The following is a 20,758-nucleotide window of genomic DNA, read 5'->3' as shown; positions in this document are numbered from 1 at the left end:
GTGATCTGGGAGCAGTGAGTTAACACTTGCTGACTGCTAAATATTAGTAAGTGGGTCTCTGGAACTACTGGGAGCTTTCTCAGCAGGCTGTTGAGATGCTATGGAGGAAGCTGCAGAGGGTACTGAGGCCTTGGGGAGTGGTTTCTCCAGACACCTGACCCTAGGCTCCTCCTGGAGCCATGAGCTCATACCAAGAACTGTCAGGGAGAAGAAATGGAGGGCAGGGTTCCCCCGAAAGCATCATCCTTAAAAACAGCAGATCCCGGCCAGCTCACCAAGGAGTAATACTTAAAACACACAACACCTCACTTTAGTGCACACAATTCAAAGGCTGGATTTTGTGACTCTTAACAAACAGAAACAGGTAGCGGTGACACTGGACCCTCCAAGACAGGCCATGCTCTGGGCTTCTTTCTCTTTTCTTGGCAGGGAGTTATCTGCCACATGAGGACATGCAAGCAAGGTGTGAAGTGGGGGGGGGGCTCTTATGAACAAATGGCAAAGCTCAACAGGTGTGAGGGAGCTATCTGGCAGCCTACTCTAGGCCCAGTAGAGCCATCCACCTCAACTGGAATAGAACTGCCCTGGAGGTGGTCCAGACAGAAAACCTGTGGGTGCAGTGACATCCCCCAGGCTGATACCGCCTCTCAGACCAGGAGGGAATGGAATGACATTCCCAGTTCTGAAAGAGTAAAAGCTGCCACCAACACATCCCCTTGATGAACTTCAGACAAAGGTGGCAATCTAAAGCAAATCACAGAGAATCCTGAGACTCAGGCCCCAGGTGACACCAAGTGGGCCACAGACCACAGACCATGCTGGCTGCTGCTACAGAACCACAGGGCTTGCCCTGGCTTCTCTGTGCCACTAACACTGGGGCCACTTTGAAGACAGGCTCAGGATAGGAACTCTGCTCTTTCTGGTGTGGTCACCGGGTTAGAGAAGGCTCCTTCCCTGATTTTATCACTGGTTTCTTTGAGTGGCTTCTCGGGATGGGTCCCTGCCTTATATCCATGATCACAACCACCGTGAAAAACAAGGGTGGGAATCCTTTAAAAAACCTGAAATCTGCACTGCCGCACAGAGGCCTCTGAAAAGAAGGCCCCTTGCCTTTGCAGCCCAGACCCATCTCCCTTACTGCCCTTCCACCCATGGACAGATCTGAGGACTCTGGCCTCCTTCAGGGCCCACCCTGAGTGAGATTGTTTCCTCAGAGAAGTTTCTGTCTCCTGCACTTTCTGTAGAGTGGTAATGTATGGCAATTCTACAGCCAAAGGGAATGGAACCTGTGTGTCCCACGGGTACCATGTTCCTGCAGCTCTGCCCACCCACAGATGAATGCACAGAAGACATGTGGCATCTTCACACAGAGGTGTTCAGGAGGAGAGAAAGGAAGGAATTCTGTCACCTGCAGCAGCATCAATGGAACTGGAGGGTGTCATGGCCTGTTTGCTCCCCAGGTGGAAGTCAGAAGGAGGCTCTGAGTGTACAGTTGTCAGATGTGGGCAAAGGGCTGATAAAGGAGGCGGTATTTCCATGCATGGAAATACAGCGCCCTAACCCATCGACAGGTGCAATTAAACCACTAATCAAAGATTAAAGCAAGTGCTTTAAGTCAAAGAGTAATTTGCTAGGCAGCAGCTGATCACAAACCAGCAGGTGAGTCAAGGTTACCTTGCACTGATTTCAATGTAGGGCTTCTCAGGAGGAGCATTGAGCCAAGACACCTTGGAATTTCATTCCATCTGATCTGCACATCCTGAAATGTACCCCTCACTGGGTGTCTCACGAGCTCACCACTGCAGTCAACTTCTGGCTTGGAACTGAGTGGGCGTGTGTGAGGAGGAAGCATGGGACTGGAAGAGAGGGGCTCCTGGACTTGGCTGTCTCTCTGATGAGGAGGCTCATGAAAGCATGGGGACTTTTCCAGACCCCCTGGGCACATCCTGGATTAGATCTGGGCAAGAGACCCCCATCCCCACAAAGCAGACAACTATCACTACACACCCACAGCAAAGGAAAGCGGTGTGCCCCAGGGAAATAATGCCTTGAATGACTTTGGCACCCTGCTTGAAACTGTTTACAGCTACCACCACTTGCTTTCCACGGTATTTAAAAAGACAACCCGGAACCTGTGCATATGGAATGGACCCAAGTCCCTGCTTTAAGCTTTACAGTTACTGGAGGAGGTGGCTCAGCAGGTGTCTTAACTTGCTATAGGTACCTCGGGTCTAACTGGGAGGCCTTCCTGCCTTTACCACTGGCACCTGCGAGCCTTCTGGAAGCCACAGGGAAGAGGCTTCTCAGGGTGAATCAGTACACATCCTTACTGCTCCAGCACTGAGTGGTCACTAGCCCCGGTCACCAGCAGCATAGCTAAACACAGCAGGCCAGGGCTAGTTAGGATGAACAGCTGGATGTTTCCACCCAGGCGTGTGATTCCAAAGCACTCCACAGTCAATGACTCCAGGACCTTCACGCCTTAACAAGGGAGAGGGGTTTTCTTTCCATTCATATTAGACTTAGGGAATGTATGTGCTGAGAACAGAAAGGCAAAGAGGGCTGAATGGGAGACATTTTCCTAGCTCGAAAGCCTCCTTTTCTGTGGGCTCCCATGTGACCCTCTTCAGTCTTGGGTCCCATGCTTGGTGTATCAAGGTCTCATCCTTGTTTGGCAGTGCCCAGTGGCTTGCTTTATTATCCATGCCCTGGGGTTTTTAATGGTGCCATTCAGAGGTTTCTGAAGTACATTTCCACTGTGAGCCCTGCCAGGGTAGCAATCCTGCAAACCCACACAAAGGGAGGCATGGCTCCTTCACTGAGGGCAATTCGCTCTGGGTCTGAGTGTGAACCTGGAGGTCATGGAAGTGTGCCTGTGGACGGATGAAGCTGTCCTCTCTCATTCTTTCTAGCTCTTTAATCTGCTTGCCAGAGTGCCCCATGTTCTCTGACTGAGTTACAATTAATTTGCTCTCTGCAGGAGGGAAAGGAAATCGGAGCAGGAGGAGCATCTGCATCGGGGGAGCCAGCATTCGGCAGCTGTCATCAGGGTGCTGGCGGCTGGCCTGCCTAAGCCCATAGCGAGAGGACAGTGGTGGCTGTTGTCCTGCATTTCTAACTTTGTCTACTGTAAAACAGCAAACCCAAGTGCGCCCATCTGTCAGAAACCCCTTTTAGCAAAGACACCAACCCTTCCTGGAACAGAGCTCTCACGCCGTCTCGTCAGTCAACAGTAGAGAAGTGGGCCACCCACATCCCACGCGATTCTTTTTCAGAGTGCAGGAGACAGAGCCTCATCTGCTGCCCACTCCAGCTGCAGTTAAGGAAGCCTTTCCACCTGGCTCCCCAAAGCCAAATCTACTTAGGATTTTGCAGGGTGTGTGTGTGTGTGTGTGTGTGTGTGTGTGTGTGTGTGTGTGTGTGTGTGTGTGTGTGTGTGAGATATTTATATTGGCAAATGAAATTAACCTCAAGCTAATTGGACCTCACTGGATTACACCTATTTATGCAAATGACTCTTAGGAGTGTCTCTATTGAGTGGGTTCTTTCCCAATTGGCTGGCAAAGCTCTGGTGAGACCCAGAGGCACAGATAGCCTGCAGAACCAGAAAGATAGGCTTAGAAGCAGAAGGGCATCTGCAGACACTGACAGCCATGAACTTCTGAGTCACAGCAGCAAGGCACACTTGATACCATTTAAACCAAACAGGTGAATTCACCAAACGGGTTGAAGACAATAGACAAAGCCAACAATGGACACCTTTGTGGAAAGTGAGTGGCGTCCTGATAAAACCAGTTGCCATGTAAGAACATCACCCTAATAGGCACACTGAACACACAGACTCCATCTGTTCCTTTGTGAGTTTTCCATACAGGAAGCACTCATCGGGGCAAACTGGATTATAGACACACAGAATTCTGTAAAGGGTTCTACTCCTCTCTCTTCTTTGGCTCCCAGGCGGTTAGGCTTCATGGCAAGCGCCCTTACCCCATGAACCATCTCACCAGCCCCAAGTCTGTGGTTTCTGAGACAGGGTTTTGCTATGTAGCCCAGGCTGGCTTTGACTCTGCAATCCTCCTGCCTCAGCTTCTTCCTTTCTAGGTCCTTTTCTGAGCAGGTGTGCACCCCATGTCTGCCTTGACTGTGCTTAAGATATAGGAGGAGTTACCATGAGAAAAAGTTGGTTAAGTGTTGGCAAGCAAGCAGGCCTGTCTTTTGGTCGTGTTTTTGGGTACTGTTCTCATATATAGCATAATCTGGCTTAGAACTTGTGCTCTGCCCACCTCAGACTCCAGAGTCCTGGGATTACATGTGACATCATGCCTAGCTCATCTACTTTCTGCATTACAGTGTGAACAGCAAAGTGAACAGCCAAGGGGGTTGAATGCCTGAATCCCTGTCCACATTCTAGTAAGGGCCTCTCTGCACAACCTGGTAGGGCTCTTGTCACTCTGCAGGGACATGGCCCTGGAATACCACAACAGTTTTATAAGGAAACCAAGAGAGTAAAAAGATACTTAACAAATGTTACCATACTTTTCTCAAAAATTATACTACGTTGCCATTACTAACAGGTCCCTAAGCTCCACACTTCTCCATAAAGTCACAGAATGGGAATGAGTTTGAGGTTCTGTTGATTCAAGAATTACTTGGCAGCTGGGAACAATTAGACAAGCACACACAGCCTTCTGACCTCTGGCATTGGTACTGTGAATGATGGCCATTACTGCCCAGGGTCATTCTGAAGATCCCATATGGCTACAGTGCTCTGCTTGGCACAGGAGTGGCCTGGCTCACTCTCAGGGAGGCTGGGCAGTGCTTACCCATGTGCTTTCCAGTGAGGAATACATCCACTGTGAACTAAGGAAAGGGTTTTCAGGACACTGCCCCAAACCATCCTCTGGCCCCCCAAATAATTGTAGGTATAATATAGTTACACTATTCCAGGACCTTGTGTGTGACGAAGTGAGATGGTCTCCCTGGGGGACAGGTGTGAGTGCTGAGATAAAGCAGACTGAATACCATGACAGTTACCTTGCTGCAGACGGTCTTGACCCTATGTAGTCGGTCCAAGGACTCCTGTGGGTTCCCCAGATACTGCTGTAGTTCTGCATGCAGAATGCGCATGGAAAAGGGGACCATGGAGCCTAGAGTAGAAATCAGAAATGAGTCAATGAGCTTGTTATGAATGTGTGTGTTTTCTGACTATGCAAAGGAGGTTTTTGCAGGTGTCTCAGTTATGATTCTATTTCTCTGATGAAATGTCATGACCAAAAGTAAACTTGGGGTGGCAGCGGCGGTGGTGGTGAGGGAGGTTTCTTGTACAGCTTGTAGTTCATCATCCAGGGAAGTCAGGGCAGGAGATCAAGGCAGGAATCTGGAGGCAGGGGCTGATGCAGAGATCACGAAAGAGTATTGCTTACACCTCATCTGGGCAGCATAGTAGAGCTGACCCTATTGACTGGGGTGCAGGTGAACTACCCTGAGAACATGAGCATGGACGCTGTCTCTGCTCCTCATCTGCCATATGGTGTAGGAAGCAGGAAGAGGGCATTCTTCCGCCTCCAGCTGTGGGAAGCAGGAAGAGGGCATCCTTCCTTGGTGCTCTGGAGTATAGGCAGAGTAATGGGAACTATAAATTTAAATCTAACTTCAGCACATCATGTCAGCTGTGGGAGGTGAACTGATTTTGCAGTTAAAAAAAAAAAAAAGGAGTCCCAGATGTTTGCAAAATTATGCTGCACATTTAATCTGAGCTACTAGGTCAGGTTTTGTATGGATATAAAAGTTTCAGAATTTAGTTTGAGGATGACACCTGTGAGCTACAGATGCTGGAGGGAAGCAGAGTAAGATTGGAGACTAGGTGAGAACTTAGAGGAACAAACAGTTAACTCAAGAGTCAGTACATCTGATGTGAGGGTGATCTACCAGAACTGAAGTTCTGAAGAGAGGCACCCCAGCATTGATGCAGCTGCTGCACCCTTAATTAACGAACAGGCCTGAGCCCATCGGGGCGCTGCAACACAGGCTCCCCAGTATCAATGCAGCAGCTGCAATCTTAACTAAAGCACAGGCCTGAGCCTGTCAGGGACGCTGCACTGTTGTACTGAAGATAATCAAATTGTGCTTTCCTTCTGGAGAGATCTTTTGCCTCATACCCTCCAGTGCACCAAAAGGGAGGGACTGTTTGATGATAAGCAGTACCATAAAATCCTCAAATTCAAGTCATGGAGTCTTTCCTCCCTGCGGGAGAGGGAGGGACCAGTAATGAGAACTCAGGTCTTGGGGCCTTGGTGCTGGGGAGGGACTTGCAACCATGGCAGGAGAGAGCAGGGAGTGTGGTGGAAGAGCCGGCTCAGGGGCAGAGGGCAGGATGCTTTGGGCACTGGGGCTGCTGGGCTTGAAATCATCATCCTCCTTGCTGATCCCCATGAGCAGGAAGGGGGCTGTGTACAGCAGACCAGCTGAGGGCTAGTGGACAAACCTAACTGGGCTTGCAGAGCAGATGAACATTGGATAGAAACTGCTGAACTGTCCGAGAAATATATCAAGCACAGCACTGTCCCTTTTGTGAATGGGGAAACAAAAACAAAAAACAAAAAACAACAACAAAAAAAAACAAACTCAACTTAATCAGCTTCACACACAATTCATCAAGCCTTGTTATAAATATCCTGAATGGGTACAAATTATGTCTAATCTTTAAATGAAATATATTAAAGCTTGTTCATAAAAGTTATTTATTTGTTTGTATTACTATAACCTCCTTTTTAAAGCACATTTTAATGATTTGCTTTGCTTATATATTGTGAGCTAAAATGAAATGAATGAATCAAATTCTTACATTTATGCTTGTTATGCCACAAAATGATAAGAGGCATTAGCCAGCGTCCAGCCTATCATTGTGGATGTATGTTAACACTCCAGCACGTGTGATTTATGTCCATTTCATAATGTGAATTAGCTGCTTAATGATGCACAACTCTGTCTTCCCTTCATCCACATCCGGGTGCCATTTAATATCAGACAGAAGCAGAATACAGGCTGCACACCTGCATGTTTTTACAGCCTCTGCATGCTCTTCAGGCTGAACATCATCTGCATTCTCTTCAGGCCGCACATTTCCATTCTCTACAGGCTACACATCTGCATGCTCTTTAGGCTGCACATTTGCATGCTCTTTAGGCTGCACATTTGCATGCTCTTTAGGCTGCACATCTGCAGAATATGGCCTCAGACTGTACAGTAACAAGGGGCTGCTCTAAACCTGGACTCAAACAGCTGCTCCTAACCTTCAAGGAAGCTTGCTCCCTGGGAGTCCCCACAGAGGAATGTGTGGTGCAGACGCCTCTGCATTCCTGAGCAAGAGATCTGATGATGCTGAACAGCAGGGCAGGGGTGGTCAGAAGCCAAGGGGAGTTGAGCTTTTTATCACTTCCTCAGCAAACACCTGCCTTTTAGACTGTCCTACAACACCTGTCAAGATCTCAGAAGCCACTGATATGAAATAGTAATGCTGCATCTGCACTTCATGTGAATGTCACCTGGAAGACGCAGACCCTTTATGAAGCTTTGTGCTTACCAGCTTGGTAGTTCGGTGCCACTGAGAGATGAGTCTCTGGTTCATGCTCTATGCTTTGTCAGTCACAGACAAAACCTAATCAAACCTAGCTTAACTTGGCTCACAGCTTTAGAGCATAGAGCCCATGGCAGTGGAGCAAAGGAACAGCTGGGAGCTCAGTCATGAGGTAGAGCAAGCACCCAGAGCACTGGAGCCTCTTGAAACCTCACAGCCCACTTCCAGTGACACACCCCCTCCAACAAGGCCACGCCTCCTGACCCTTCCCAAACAGGTCCATCAACTGGTGACCAAACGTTCTACCACACTTGAACACAAGGCTTAAGAGAGCCTGTCTTTCCATCTCTCCTCTAGCCTTATTTTTTGCCCCTGTCCTAGCACAGCCCATGCTATGGGCCTGGTGTTTCTAAACAATGTATGATGCCCTTGGCTGCTGTGACCAAATTTTAAAATAAATTACGAACAGAGACTCCCAGCAGCCATCGATACAGGAAGATGAGCTCGCCTCAGGGATCTTTGCTTTTATTTCAGGAGCCTGTGCACTCATGCTGGGCCATGGCAAAATGGCCACGTTCACTTGGAGAACGGTGGGCAACAGGTTCTGACAGGGACTAGTCAATCAGCTTCTAATGGACCCAGAAAACACCAACAAGTGCTTCCAGGTCAGCACATTCATGAGCTTTTGTAGCTTCAGGCTACTGATTAAACTTCTCATAGTCTCATAAGGAAAACCCAGGACATTAATTTTGTATAAACCACAGCAAAGCAGAGCAAAATCCATACAGGACACAGATTAGAAGCAATCCTGCCTTACCTCTGCGCCCTGGGTACACATGCGGGTAGTATTCATAATATAGATCTGGCTGGTCCAGATTTCCAAAGGGTTCAAATTCCACCTCGGCATTCTGGAAAAGACCCAACTTCACCAGCAGTGCCAGCCTTACAAACCAGAGCTGAAAATGCAGGGTTGGACAAAAGATTACCCCATGTCAGCTTGTCTTCAAGACCTTATGTAGAGCCTGACCTCCAGGACAGGAAAGACAGGACTCAGGGCTAAGATTACTGCTGTCCGCACATTCACACAGTTGAGTGTTTACAGCAACAATATGAACAACTTCATCTCACTGAATCTAATTCAATGATACAAGGTATGTGTCTAAGAAGCATGTCAGCTTCTGAAGAGAAACCAGGCCCTCTTCCATGGGGAATCTGTGGTGGTGGCTAACTGGGTGGTGGGGGCTCGAGGAGATGGCAGTGGAGACATGCAGGGAGGGGTGGGGACACAGGTAGTGTGAGGATGGTCTTTCAGAATGGAAGGGTGGACTCTGAGGAGGGCCTGCAAGCACAGGGAAGGGTGTGGTCACAGGCTGGGAGGGGGCAGTCTGTTATGTGTTCCAGCATGGTGAGCACCGGGGACTATTCATTTGGAAGGCACTGTGGACACAGAAGGGCGGGCGCAGGTGAGGGTGACAGTGTTTGGGCTGAAGGCTGGTGTCCATTCTCCAAGTGCACAGGCTCTTGGTGGGAAGGCACCAGAGAGCAAGGAATGTGCCACAGGCTGCTCCACAGATAACCTCCCTGGGAGCTCTTCTCAGTGGTGCAGAGTCTGGGGACATGGTCCATTCTGGGACTTCTGGTGACATTGGAATAGACGTTAGAAACTCCACAGGGAGAGGTGAGCCCTGAGGGACTTCCGAGGCTATCTGTCACTGGAGGTGTTTCCTTCTGTGAACGTCTCATTTTGGAATAGTTAAGCTCTACACTTGCTGGACACTGAGACCCTCAGCTTAATCAGGAGGAATTACACATGCAGACAACTTGGGAAGGAAAGACCACTGACCTCTCATGGGGATCAGGTACAGGTTGTGGAAACCCCTATCCTGTAAATTTTACATGAAAGGCCACAGTCCCCTGTACAACCCCAAATAACAATAAACCGTGTAACAACACAATAGAGGGTGCTCTGACCTGCAAGGAGTCTGTTGTGTGGCTGGTGGGCAGCCCACTCTTGCCATAGCCTTGTCCATGAGCTGTGAGCAGGCGTCCGCACAGGTCAACGGCCGCCCCTCCAGTTCCTGCAGCTCTGCAAGAATAGGAACAGGTGGTGTCAACCACGCACACACTTTGTTTTGTGGGAGCAGTCTCATCCAGATCCCAGTAACCAGGACAAAGGCAGCTGGCTAGCTGGTGCAGAGCTAGCTGGCAAGCTGATGTCGCTTGACAACATGGCCCATGTGACTTGGCAGTAAAAGGTACAAGAAGCAGATGTCATCAAGACATTCAGATCACAACATTACAATTGAACGATGGATACAACATGGGGAGGCCACTGAACAGCTCCACCCAACCTCTAATCTTTAAGACTGATTTCCTCTGTAGCAGATGCCTCTAGACTCTGATTTCTGTTGATGTACGGTCAACAGTTCAATTTTCTGTTAAATGTGTTAGATATATTTGTATCTGTAGGAGCATCACAGATTAAAAAATATGGTGTTTTGTATGTTCATCACAACTCTACTTCCTCGATATGGATAGTCAAGTTAACCAGGAGAAGGCAGCGCACGGGAGGACGCCCACCAACACGCCTTTCCTTTATGCTACCTTCAGTTGCAACTTGAAGCTTGGAAAGGCTGGCAACAAGGGCAAACAACTCATTTGTTTGGGCTCTCATGTTTGTTTCTTCCCTGTACAGTAATGGAAAGGAATCACTGATCACTGGGCAGAACTATGGGATATCAGTGTTTTAACTTTTGCAGGGACTAAAAGGTGCTCAAACCTAGTCTCTCACCGTGACTGTACCAACTACACTGCAGATGTGGTCAAGTGGTGGATGACTCATTACTGCTAGGATCTCACAAGGAAGACAGGCATTCATTGCCTTTCAAGGATGGCTGGAATGACCATGTGCATGTTCAGTGGTTCTCAAACACGAAGTCTGTGTGGGTGAGGTGGGGCGTACATGGTGGGTTTCCAGACTTAACCTCATATGTGTTGAGAAGAGGAAGGACAAGGAGGGAAGGGACAGGAGTCAGGAAGGACAAGAAAGGGAGGGAGCTTTCAGGCAGTGATAGGCAGAAGTGATGCCGGGATGTAACCCCCGCAAAAGGGTACTTGATGAAGAGACTAGGACAGCCAGGTTCAGGCAGAGCCAAGAGGAGCAAGAAAAAGTCTTCTGAGCCTAATTCAAAGGGCCATAGGTAGTCCTCGAGGAGTTCAAAGTATGGAAGGGATTTAATATGCTTAAAAGATGTATCAGAGTCTATCACACACATTCTCTATCCACGAACTTGTGCACCCAAACCCCTGCTGGTACTTTCTGCATGGCACACACGCTGAAAACAGCAAGGAAGCAGAACGCCAGGCCTTGTTCATGGAAAGTTCATGTGCAGCCAATGGGTCTCAGTTGCTTCATGAGGTAGCCGAGGCAGAGGGCTGGCTGCCCCATCAGTCAGGAGACAAGGCCTCACTGGTCAAGTCTGAGGCACGACACTTCCAGGTTCAGGGTTTGCCTGGATTTACAATCTGAGGGCATAGACTGTACCTCACTGCTGAAGTTAAATGAAGGGCTGTTGTGGAGACACAGACAAGTGTCTACTCCTCCTTATAGGCATCAATGACAAATTGTACTCCAACATGGGCAACCCCTGAGTATTGTTTTACTTAGAGAGGATAGGTGGGGTTGCTTACAGGAGCCTGTGTGACCTCAAAGTACCCATGCCACAACAAAGTCCCACCCTGGCATGGATGACGACTTCCCCATAACTGCACAGATGGGGTAACTTCTTCAGTAAACCTTCAACAGACTATGTGCTCTATTATCCCCTGGGGAGTGGCACTATAGTGCTCCCTGCCCGCCACTCCCCCTCTGACAGAAACCAGATATTGGAAGGTCTCTTGTGAGTAGCTGCAGCTGGTGTCCAGCAGCACACTCTGGCCAGCCCCTCTCCCTGAGGAGTCCCCTTTCCCCCTCTCCCATCTTGGATGACAGTGTGGAGGGGTGCAGGGCTGCAGCTTCCAGGTGGCTGGCGCTCTGTGCTGACCAGCTGTGTGCCCTGACATGTTCTCTGACTGTCCCCATGCTGCCTGCAGCTCAGTCCTGCTGTTCTTAGGGAGGCTGAGGATCATCCCACTGAATGGAGGCATGTGTTTCTCCATCCACTCACTGAAGGGCACTGTGCCTGCCTCTAGCTCTTGGCAAATGTGAATAAAGCTGCTGCCACCATATAGGTGTGGGTTTCTGTGCAGACATGTTCAGTCTAGTGGAGGTGCAACCGTTCAGTTCAGCTCTTGGACTATATATGGTATGCTTAGCTCCACAGGAGTGGCCAGATTGCCTTCCGGAGAAGCAACCACCTTTGCATTCCCACCATGCCACCTCCAGGACGGCTCCTCTATAATATCAGTGCTCTAGGCGTGGCTGCTCTAATGGAATGCTGCAGTTCTCATTAGATGGACAGACTTCTCTGCTGCTCCTTTTATCCGCTCCTGCAGAGGCGACAGGACCACACCAGCCCAACCTCTCACATGCTAGCTGGAGGATCAAAACACCCTTTAGTTTTCTGGTGATTCTTTGCTACCTTCTGGTGATGAGGGCACTGTTCAACCAAGTACCTAGACACTGGGTACTGCTTACAACATGGGGACTCCACGGCTTTCCTCGGGGCAGGTCACAGCTCTTAAGGCTGAGAACCAGCAGTCAGCTGCTAGGATGAACCTGGCGCTGTGTTCCTCCACACTATCCAAATCACGGCCCCACAGTTTCTATGTGGGACTTGTGCTCTGGTTGATAGCTTAGAGATATCTTTAGATAATTTACGCAAACGCTCTCTCTAAACTCAGCAACACTCACATCATGCAACAAACGCCTATGTATACTCACTTGGAATTACAAGTGTGAAAGGGTGAGAGAGGGAAAGATTTGTTAAGCAAGAGCCAGCTCTGATCTGTGTTGGAGCAGACCCCAGGCCAGCTCCTTTGCTATTATCTGTGCTCCTGATCGGGCATGTTGGCCTTGCCTAGAGCAGCACCTGGTATAAACAGAGTTGGTAGGAAAAGACCTGCCTTACAAACAGGTAAGGGCAGCCCAGTGAGCAGGACAGACAGGGACCCCTAAGGAAGACTGTGCAAAGACTTGGACAGTGCTGGGAGTAAGGGGGTGGGGTGTGTAAGGGCAAGGGGACAAAGGTTCACGAGGGTGGGCTGCAGCAAGGGTGAGTCACTGCAGTGATGCCTTTTCAATTGAGGCTACTTCAGAACCAGAGCACACAGGAGCTCTAAGTAACTGCTGAGTGTGCCATTCTGTTTGCTGCCTGTGCCACAGAGCCCTTCAGCAGTCACCATGTTCTTTCCAGTTGCTGAATGGTGGCCCTGTAGGATTAGGCAAGCAGTAAGCAGAGGCCAGGCATGGCCAGTATTGAGAAGTGTAAGGATTGAGATCCAGTAGTCCTCTGTACCTGCACAATCTGCAGGTGCAAAGCTAACCGACTGCTGATGGACAGGGTTACATGACCACGTGTGGGTTGTTTTCAGTGCCAGACTTCCCACCTGACACTGCCAAACAGCTGCTTACAACACACTAGTGGGCATCTGCGTCAGAAGGAATGCAGTGGGGACAACCGTACTGGGGGCTGTGTATAAGAAACATGCAGACGCTATGCCACAGTATACAAGAGATCTGAATACCCACAGGGTTTAGTACTCATGGGGTTCCCGAAAACCATCACCATAGATAACAAGTGATGACTGTCAGAGATACCGAGTCTCCTAATGCTAAGTTTTATGAATGCCACACTGTATTTTGTTTTCTTCTCAACACATCAATTAGAAAGCAATCAGAATTTAGGTGTGGGCAAAAATATGTACATGAGAAAAGTCTGTTTACATATTTTAAAAATAATTCTCATGTAGTAAAGGCTCCTATCTTATTTTATGACCACTCTGTATGGATATCCACCACAAATAAAACATTTAAATGTACAATAAAATTATTTGTAAGGAACTTGCAGATATGAAGTGTTCCATAAATTATTAAAAAGAGTGCAATGTCTTAAAAAACCCACAGAGCCTGCTGGGATTCCACACACTGAGTTGTCTTCTATATCTCAAACTAGATCTGCTAATAAAAAATGAAGCAAAACTCATCATCTTAACTGTTCATCTTTTAAGTAAGTGTAAATCTTCTGGAATTGGCTTCTTCCCCTGGATGAGCAGAGTGTAGCAGCATTAGGGTATTACCAGCTGCTCCCACAGTAACATTCCCATAGATGCCTGACTAGATTCCCATGGTAACTGCTGTAGCTGTCTATACATGGCCTGCATTTAAACCTCAAGAAGTGACAGCCAAATTCTGGCAAACTCCTTACGGTAACATGCAGTGCCCAGGGCAGCAGCCCGACAGCCCTGCCATCTTCATTTCTCAGGGGCCGTAAGGGTGTTTGGGGACAAGAAGCCTGTGGTAGAGGGCCAAGGACAGGATCCAGTTTGGAACATGAAAGGGCTCCTGGTAACTCTGTGCTTGTGATCTGGATCTTCTGGTTTGGGTCAGCCAGGCAAATGGGCAGACAGGAAGGAGGGGTTTCCTCAGATTGTTATGTAAACAAGTCACCAGGCATGGTAGAGGAAACCACTGCATGCTAGCCAGTAGGTAGCTCTAGCTCACTGCATCCCTGCTATGTGTCCCCAGGTCTTTCTTATTTCCTGATGAGAGGATATAGCATTCTCATTTGACTCAAGTTTACTCTGTGCTTCAAGGATGTTTTTTGGCCCGGGAAAAACTTCTTGTCACTGAGGAAGACAACCGTGACCACAGCCCTCTCTCCTCACGAATCTGCCGTTAGATCATTTGGAATGAGTCAGGACAGAGGAGTCACTGCCCTGTTATGGGTCCTTGAAGAGTGGGTGGGGGATGTTACAGGGTGTGGACCACTGCAAGGGACCTGATAACACAGGGGACAACTTGTAATGGGTGCTGGGAGAGCATTCAGGGAAGGCGCTAAGTGAGCTGGATAGACTACCACAGGAAAGTTCCACTGTGCCTGGATTTCCGAGGCACAGCTAAGGTGTCATCCATCAGTTTTCAAATATGAATATGAATTAGCACCCTTTCGGCAAGCTTGTGTAATTTGCTTTTATTGTTCAATACTGCTTTTCAAATTTATCTGTATTTATGAAAGTAGCTGTGGTTCATTTATTTTAATTGCTCCAAAGTGTTTAATTGACTGCATGTAACATGATTTTCTTTTATTATTTGCTCTTACAGGGTTTTTCTTTAAAGATTCATCCGTTCATTCATTCATTTAATGTGCACTGGTGTTTTGCCTATATATGTATCTGTGTGAGGGTGACAGATCCCCTGGAACTGGAGTTACAGACATTTGTAAGCTTCCATGTGATTGCTGGGAATTGAATCTGGGTCCTTTAGAAGAGGAGCCAGTGCTCTTAACCACTGAGACATCTCCCCAACCTGCTAATGCAGATTTTAATAACATGTTTTAGCAACAACAAATATGTAACAAATGTGATTTTCTGTGTATTTTTTGTATGTGCACATAGGTGCACAGGCCTCTGTGCATGGATGTAGAGGGCAGAGAAGGAAGCTGGGTGTCTCTCTCTACTGCTGTCTGCTTTACTCCCCTTGAGACACTGTCTCTCACTGAACTGGAAGCTCACCTTTTTTGGTGGTGCTGGCTGGCCAGCGAGCTCCAGGGATCCATCTGTGTCTTCCCCAGTGTTATAATTACAGCTGTCTACAACCTGGCTTTTATGTGGTGCTGGGGATTTGTACCTGAGCCCCATGCTTATATAGCAAGTACTTTTACCCACTGAGCCACCAGCTGCCAGCCCTTGTAACTCTTTTCTTCTTGAGGCAATGACTCAATGTGTAGCCTTAGCTGGCTTGGAACTTGATTAGTAGACCAGGTTGGGTGTGGACTCAGAGATCTGGGCCTTTCTCTGCCTCCCTGGTACTAGGGTTAAAGGTGTTCACCATTGTACCTGGTTATAAGAGATAACTTTAGAATGTCTTTCCATAAATGCACGCAGTGGGTTTCTTTTTTTAGTTTGTTGTGACTTCTTGCTTTTGTTGTGAGACATGTCTGATGTGCAGCTCAGGCCTGGGCTGGAACCTTCCTGATTCCACCTGGAGGGCTGGGGGTTCTAGGCATTCTTTTAGTTTTATCTTGCCTCTTGTGAATCTTGTTTTGTCAATAATAATCCCTTATGCCTCCCCTCTCCTTTTTCTTTGGTCTAGAAGACAAACCTAAGGCCTTGTGCTCACCAAGCAAGTACTCTGCCATTAAGCTACACCCCACCCCTTCTCTAGGAGGTTGTTAGGTATTCTGGATCTCGGAGACAGGATCAGATGTACCCTAGGCTGGCCCTGAACTTGCTGTGTAGATTGTAGATGTGAGCTACTACATCTGGCTTTCCAAGTTTCCCAAAGCCTAACACTGGAAGTGGATCTGTGTGGTCAAAGATCACAGAACATCCATGTGATGACTGGTTTCATGTCAACTTGACACAAACTATAGTCATTTAGGAAAAGGGAACCTCAACTGAGAAAATGTTCCCATGAGACTGGCCTGTGGGTAAATGACAGGGCACTTTCTTGACTGATGATTAATGAGGGTGGGCCTGGATCACTGTGAGTAGGCCACCCCTGGGCAGGTGGTCCTGGGTTCTATAAGAAAGCAAGCTGAGCACACCATGGGAAGCAAAATAGTAAGCAGCTCCCCTCCATGGCCTCTACTTCAGCTCCTGCCTCCAGGTTCCTGCCCTGTTTGAGCTCCTGACTTGGCTTCCCTCAACCCAGGATGTTTAAGCCAAATCAACCCTTTCCTCCTCAAGTTGCCTTTGGTCATGGTGTTCCATCACAGCAGTGGGAACCCTGACTGAGATACTACACATCACTGGCTGCTGTGCTGCCAGCCTCTGCCCAGCTGCTGGGGTTGGGACATTCCTACTTTCCTTATGTTTCTGCTGAAGTCAAGTTCTTCCCATAAGTTACTGGCCACCAGATTTCCAGGAACCTCTTCTTGTCTTCTGTTGCTTTCCCCCACCAGCCTATTTCTTTTCCTTCTCAGTTTGAGGAGTCCTTTTTAAATCTTGAATGCAGATCTTCTGTCAGTTCTTCATATTCGGTTTTAGATTTATCCAAAGCAGTTGTCTCTTTCATTGCTACCCCTCAATGTTGACATTTTTTGGGGGTGGTGGTGGCGGCTTGCCAAGTGGTGTTGGATTGAACCTCGAACACGTTAGATAATCCCTCCATCTCTAGCTACACAGCCAGCCTCAGAGCTGCCACTTAGGATCCTTTATCCACCACCTGCTGTTTGAAATGATAATTGCTTTCTTAGTGGTTTTTGCTATTCTCAGTATTTTCTACCTTCTTTTTCCCTTTCTATTTTCTTGTCCATTAGGCAACTGGGGCTGACTTCTTCTATTTTCTATGTGAGATGTTGGTAAAGAAAAAAAGAATACACACACACACACACACACACACACACACACACACACACATAATCTTTGAAGCATGCCATGTAAAACTTGAGGCTTCAAGAAATCCTATGGAAACTTAGTGTCTAATGGGTAGATCTTGCAGCACTCTGATGATGAAGTTAGTTTGGAATGAGAAAAATTTCTAAATTGAAATAAACACTACTTTTTAAAAACTAGGAAATAAGATAAGACTCTGAGAACTGAATGCATGTATGCTCTCATCTCCAAAGCTAAGACAGATCATCCAGTGAGATGTATCCAAGTAACTGATGCTGAGTGCAAAGCTCGCATGCTTGCACTCAAGGGCATCATTCATTCTGCCCATGACACTATGGGAGTGATTAAAATGCCCTTCTCTGCAGGCAGTGACATTCACTTATCTGTAAGTTACAATCTTAGAACGCCCTGATGAGATGTAGGAAACAAAATTTGGAGGCTCTTTCCTTCTTAAGATGGCAAGAATTCCTTTAGGACACAATTAAACACCGAGGTCTTTTTACAAATACACCCCTGTCCTGAAGATGATTCCTGGCTGGGACCTTTGGTTAGATCTCCCACGACCTCAAGCATTTTCAATGTATGGGGAGAAAAATACAAGTGTGTATTAACACCAGGAATAACCAGGAATAGAAAGCAGATGGCCTACAATCAGTGCAGGGCTCATGCGTGACTTCAGAGATGTACTGGGAGATGAAGTCATGCTGCAAGTTTGGCTTGTCCATCATCAATAGAGGGGAGGGAAACATCTGGCCCTACTGTCCATCATCAATAGAGGGAGGGAAACATCTGGCCCTAACTATGGGAATATCTGCTTGCTTTACCAGCTCACATGGGCCACAGAGGTGTTCTCTGATAATCTCACTAATAACTAAAGAGAAGCAGACACTTGGAGTAGTAGTCTCTGACTTAAAAAAAACCAGCATCTTACTTTTTTCTCTGACAGAATCCTATCTTCTTAACATTTTGCTATGTAGCCCAGACACACAATCGTCCCACCTCAGATTATTGGAATTACAGGCACATGTTGACATGCTGAGCTACATAAAGCTTTTAATTACAGGAATAATTGGAGAATCATTTTAGTAAGAGAATCAAAGGGACATTAGATTGACATTTACTGAAAATTAAACTCTGTTATGTTGTATAATACACTGGAGCATGTGAGTCACTGACCTTTCTGAGAACACATTGGTAGTGTAGTGAAAGATGCTGAGAGCAATGGCAATTCTGCAGGCACACTGCTGCTGCGGCTAGTAGACCCAGGCTCCAGCTGATAAATGCCTGCCATAGTGACAGCTGCCTGCTTCTGTTATGGCACAAGGTCTCTGCTGGGGTTCTATACTCTTTGGGTTATCTAGTGAAGACCTGAGTTTCTGGGGACCACATGACTGTTCTAGAACAAGCAGTGTACAGAGGAGGGAGGCGTGGAGGGTTTGGTCTCTCAGACTCTGGAACAGCTGGGACTTCCAGGCAACTGCTATTTAAGCTCCTTTAAGTGGCTGTCTGTGGATGGTGGAAGTGGGGAGGCTGAGGAAACAGAAGTCAACCTTCACTGTCAGAGTCAGGAAAGGTAGGCTAACCTGTCAGGGCTGAAGATGCTGAGATAGAGTCCCATCAGGTCAGTGAGTCTTGGATGTGAAGTTTTAAAAGTTACAGCACCAAATCTCTAAATCTGAGTACACCGTATAAGTGACTGTGAAAGTAGTAGGCCTCCAGAGAGTGAGAGCTAGCAACTTTTGCTATCTTTTCTCAGAGCCAAAAGACTGATTTCTGTTTGCTGGATAAACACACATAAGCCGAAGAACATAACATAGAATTTGTTTCAAGCCCATCAGAAACAGACAAACAGATACACAGACAGATAGATGGATCAGGATGGAGACACGCACGTGCATGCATACATACACACACACACACACACACACACACACACACACACACCCATCCTGAATTCCTGGACACAGCCCAGTTCTAGTAGCTGTTCTGTGAAGCATCAACCCCAGTTCACAGTTAGTTGGTAGTTCAGAAATACTATGTCATGTGACAGGAAGTAATCAATAATCAAAGTCCATTAGAAAGCATGGTCTTCAGGGGGCTCTGCAGAAGATGAAGGCATGGGCACCACGGGGACACCTAGGGCATTTGGGTGTCCCCCCTGCCATACTCCCTTTTGGGGGAAAAGGTTTATTTGAGCTCAAACTTTTAAATTACAGTCTATCACAGTGAGAGCGGCATGGAGTCTGGGTTGACTCTTTCCTTTCTGGTGGAAGCCACTCCCCTCCCTTATTTTGTGGATTAGGAAACAGTTTGAAAAAAACAAAAGACCTCCCAAATCTCAAAACTACACTTTGTGAGTCAGGGTGTCATGTTGCTTGGGCTAGCCTCAGCCTCACTGTGTAGCTCAGGATGACCTTGAACTATGGTCTTGCGTCTCCCTCCCCCAGTGCTGGCATCACACTGTGCACTACAGCACCTACCACTATTTTCCAACTCTTGTAAAAAGAGAAAAAGAGCTCCTACACTTCCGCTCTTTAGCCCCTAAAAGGGACAGAAGTGAGACTTTTGCATCTTTGGGTCCACACACAGACTGGACGTGGTGGAAATGCTCTGCCCCAGGGCCAATGAGTCCCTGTGCCCTCACCTGCCAGCGGCTATAGATGTTTGAGAGGTGTCCCGAGTCACAGCCAGGTCGTGGTGTCTGTCTTATCTTTAATAGCAGCTCCTAATACAGCAGTGTGGCTTTTTTCCTTCATGGACAGATTCTCTTGAATTCAGATGCCCAAACCACATGAAGGATTTTTTTTCTTTGAATGTTTTAAAAAATTTATTATTGTATCAGTCAGGGTTCTCTAGAGTCACAGAATGTATGAAATGAATATATGTACAAAGGGAATTTATTGTAATAACTTACAGGCTGCAATCCAACTAATCCAATGATTATCTGTGAACAGAAAATCCAATAAGCCAGTAGCTGCTCAGTCACATAAGGCTGAGTGTCTCACCAGGTCACAGCAATAGAAGAGTAACTAAAATATTTTGCCTGAAAAATTAGTGGAATAAAGCTGGAAGCCACCTCTCACTCAAAGTTTAAAAGCGAATGAATCCTTTAGGCTGTTCATCAGTTAGGCAAGCGAAAGAAAAGGCAGAGTGTGGGCTTGACCTCTCATTTCTGAGTCAAACATCATTTCCCAGATCCCTTTCATACGGCACACCCACTGACTGCTTGGACATGGGCACCATGCAGTAGCAACACCAGAGTCCATGAATGAGGCAGGGGAAGGGAGTGCTCTCTGAGTCTGAGATGAGGCTACCATTTGAGAGTACTCTGTTAGCAGAAGGCCACCTGAGGATTCCCACAGGAGATATGTGCAAACAACTTCCAGGACCTGCCCCGATAACGCAGAAGAACGAACAACACTGTGAAGTGATCCCTCTAATCCAGGAATTCACTGCAGAGAACTCAGCCTGTGTAGGGCTGACAGTGAGGGGCTAGCAGATTAGAGACCTGTTCCTACAACAGGGTGACGTTTGGCAGTGTTTAGGAACTCACCAGTCAAACAGTACACCCGGACCAAACGGAACACATCTGATAAAGACCTTGGAGGCAAGGTGACACGGGTCTGTTGTCATAGAGAGTGAGGAGGATCACTCAAGACTGAAATTGGGGCCAGTCTGGGCGGCACA

The 20,758-nt window shown here is 47.5% G+C and overlaps 1 protein-coding gene across 1 annotated transcript in view; it reads right to left on the bottom strand.

Moving 5' to 3' along the window:
• LOC127213730 (trafficking protein particle complex subunit 12-like) overlaps window positions 1-20,758 on the bottom strand; it is a 39,387-nt gene that overhangs the window by 15,784 nt on the left and 2,845 nt on the right. The window contains 4 exon segments of the mRNA XM_051174198.1: window positions 5,035-5,147; window positions 8,394-8,532; window positions 9,548-9,643; window positions 9,645-9,662. Of these exon segments, the coding sequence (XP_051030155.1) occupies window positions 5,035-5,147; window positions 8,394-8,532; window positions 9,548-9,643; window positions 9,645-9,662 (366 nt within the window).

This window comes from Phodopus roborovskii, unplaced genomic scaffold, assembly GCF_943737965.1.
Source record: "Phodopus roborovskii unplaced genomic scaffold, PHOROB, whole genome shotgun sequence".
NCBI lineage: Eukaryota > Metazoa > Chordata > Mammalia > Rodentia > Cricetidae > Phodopus > Phodopus roborovskii.
The sequence above is the reverse complement of the archived record's forward strand: the minus strand, read 5'-3'. Positions and strand labels throughout refer to the sequence as shown.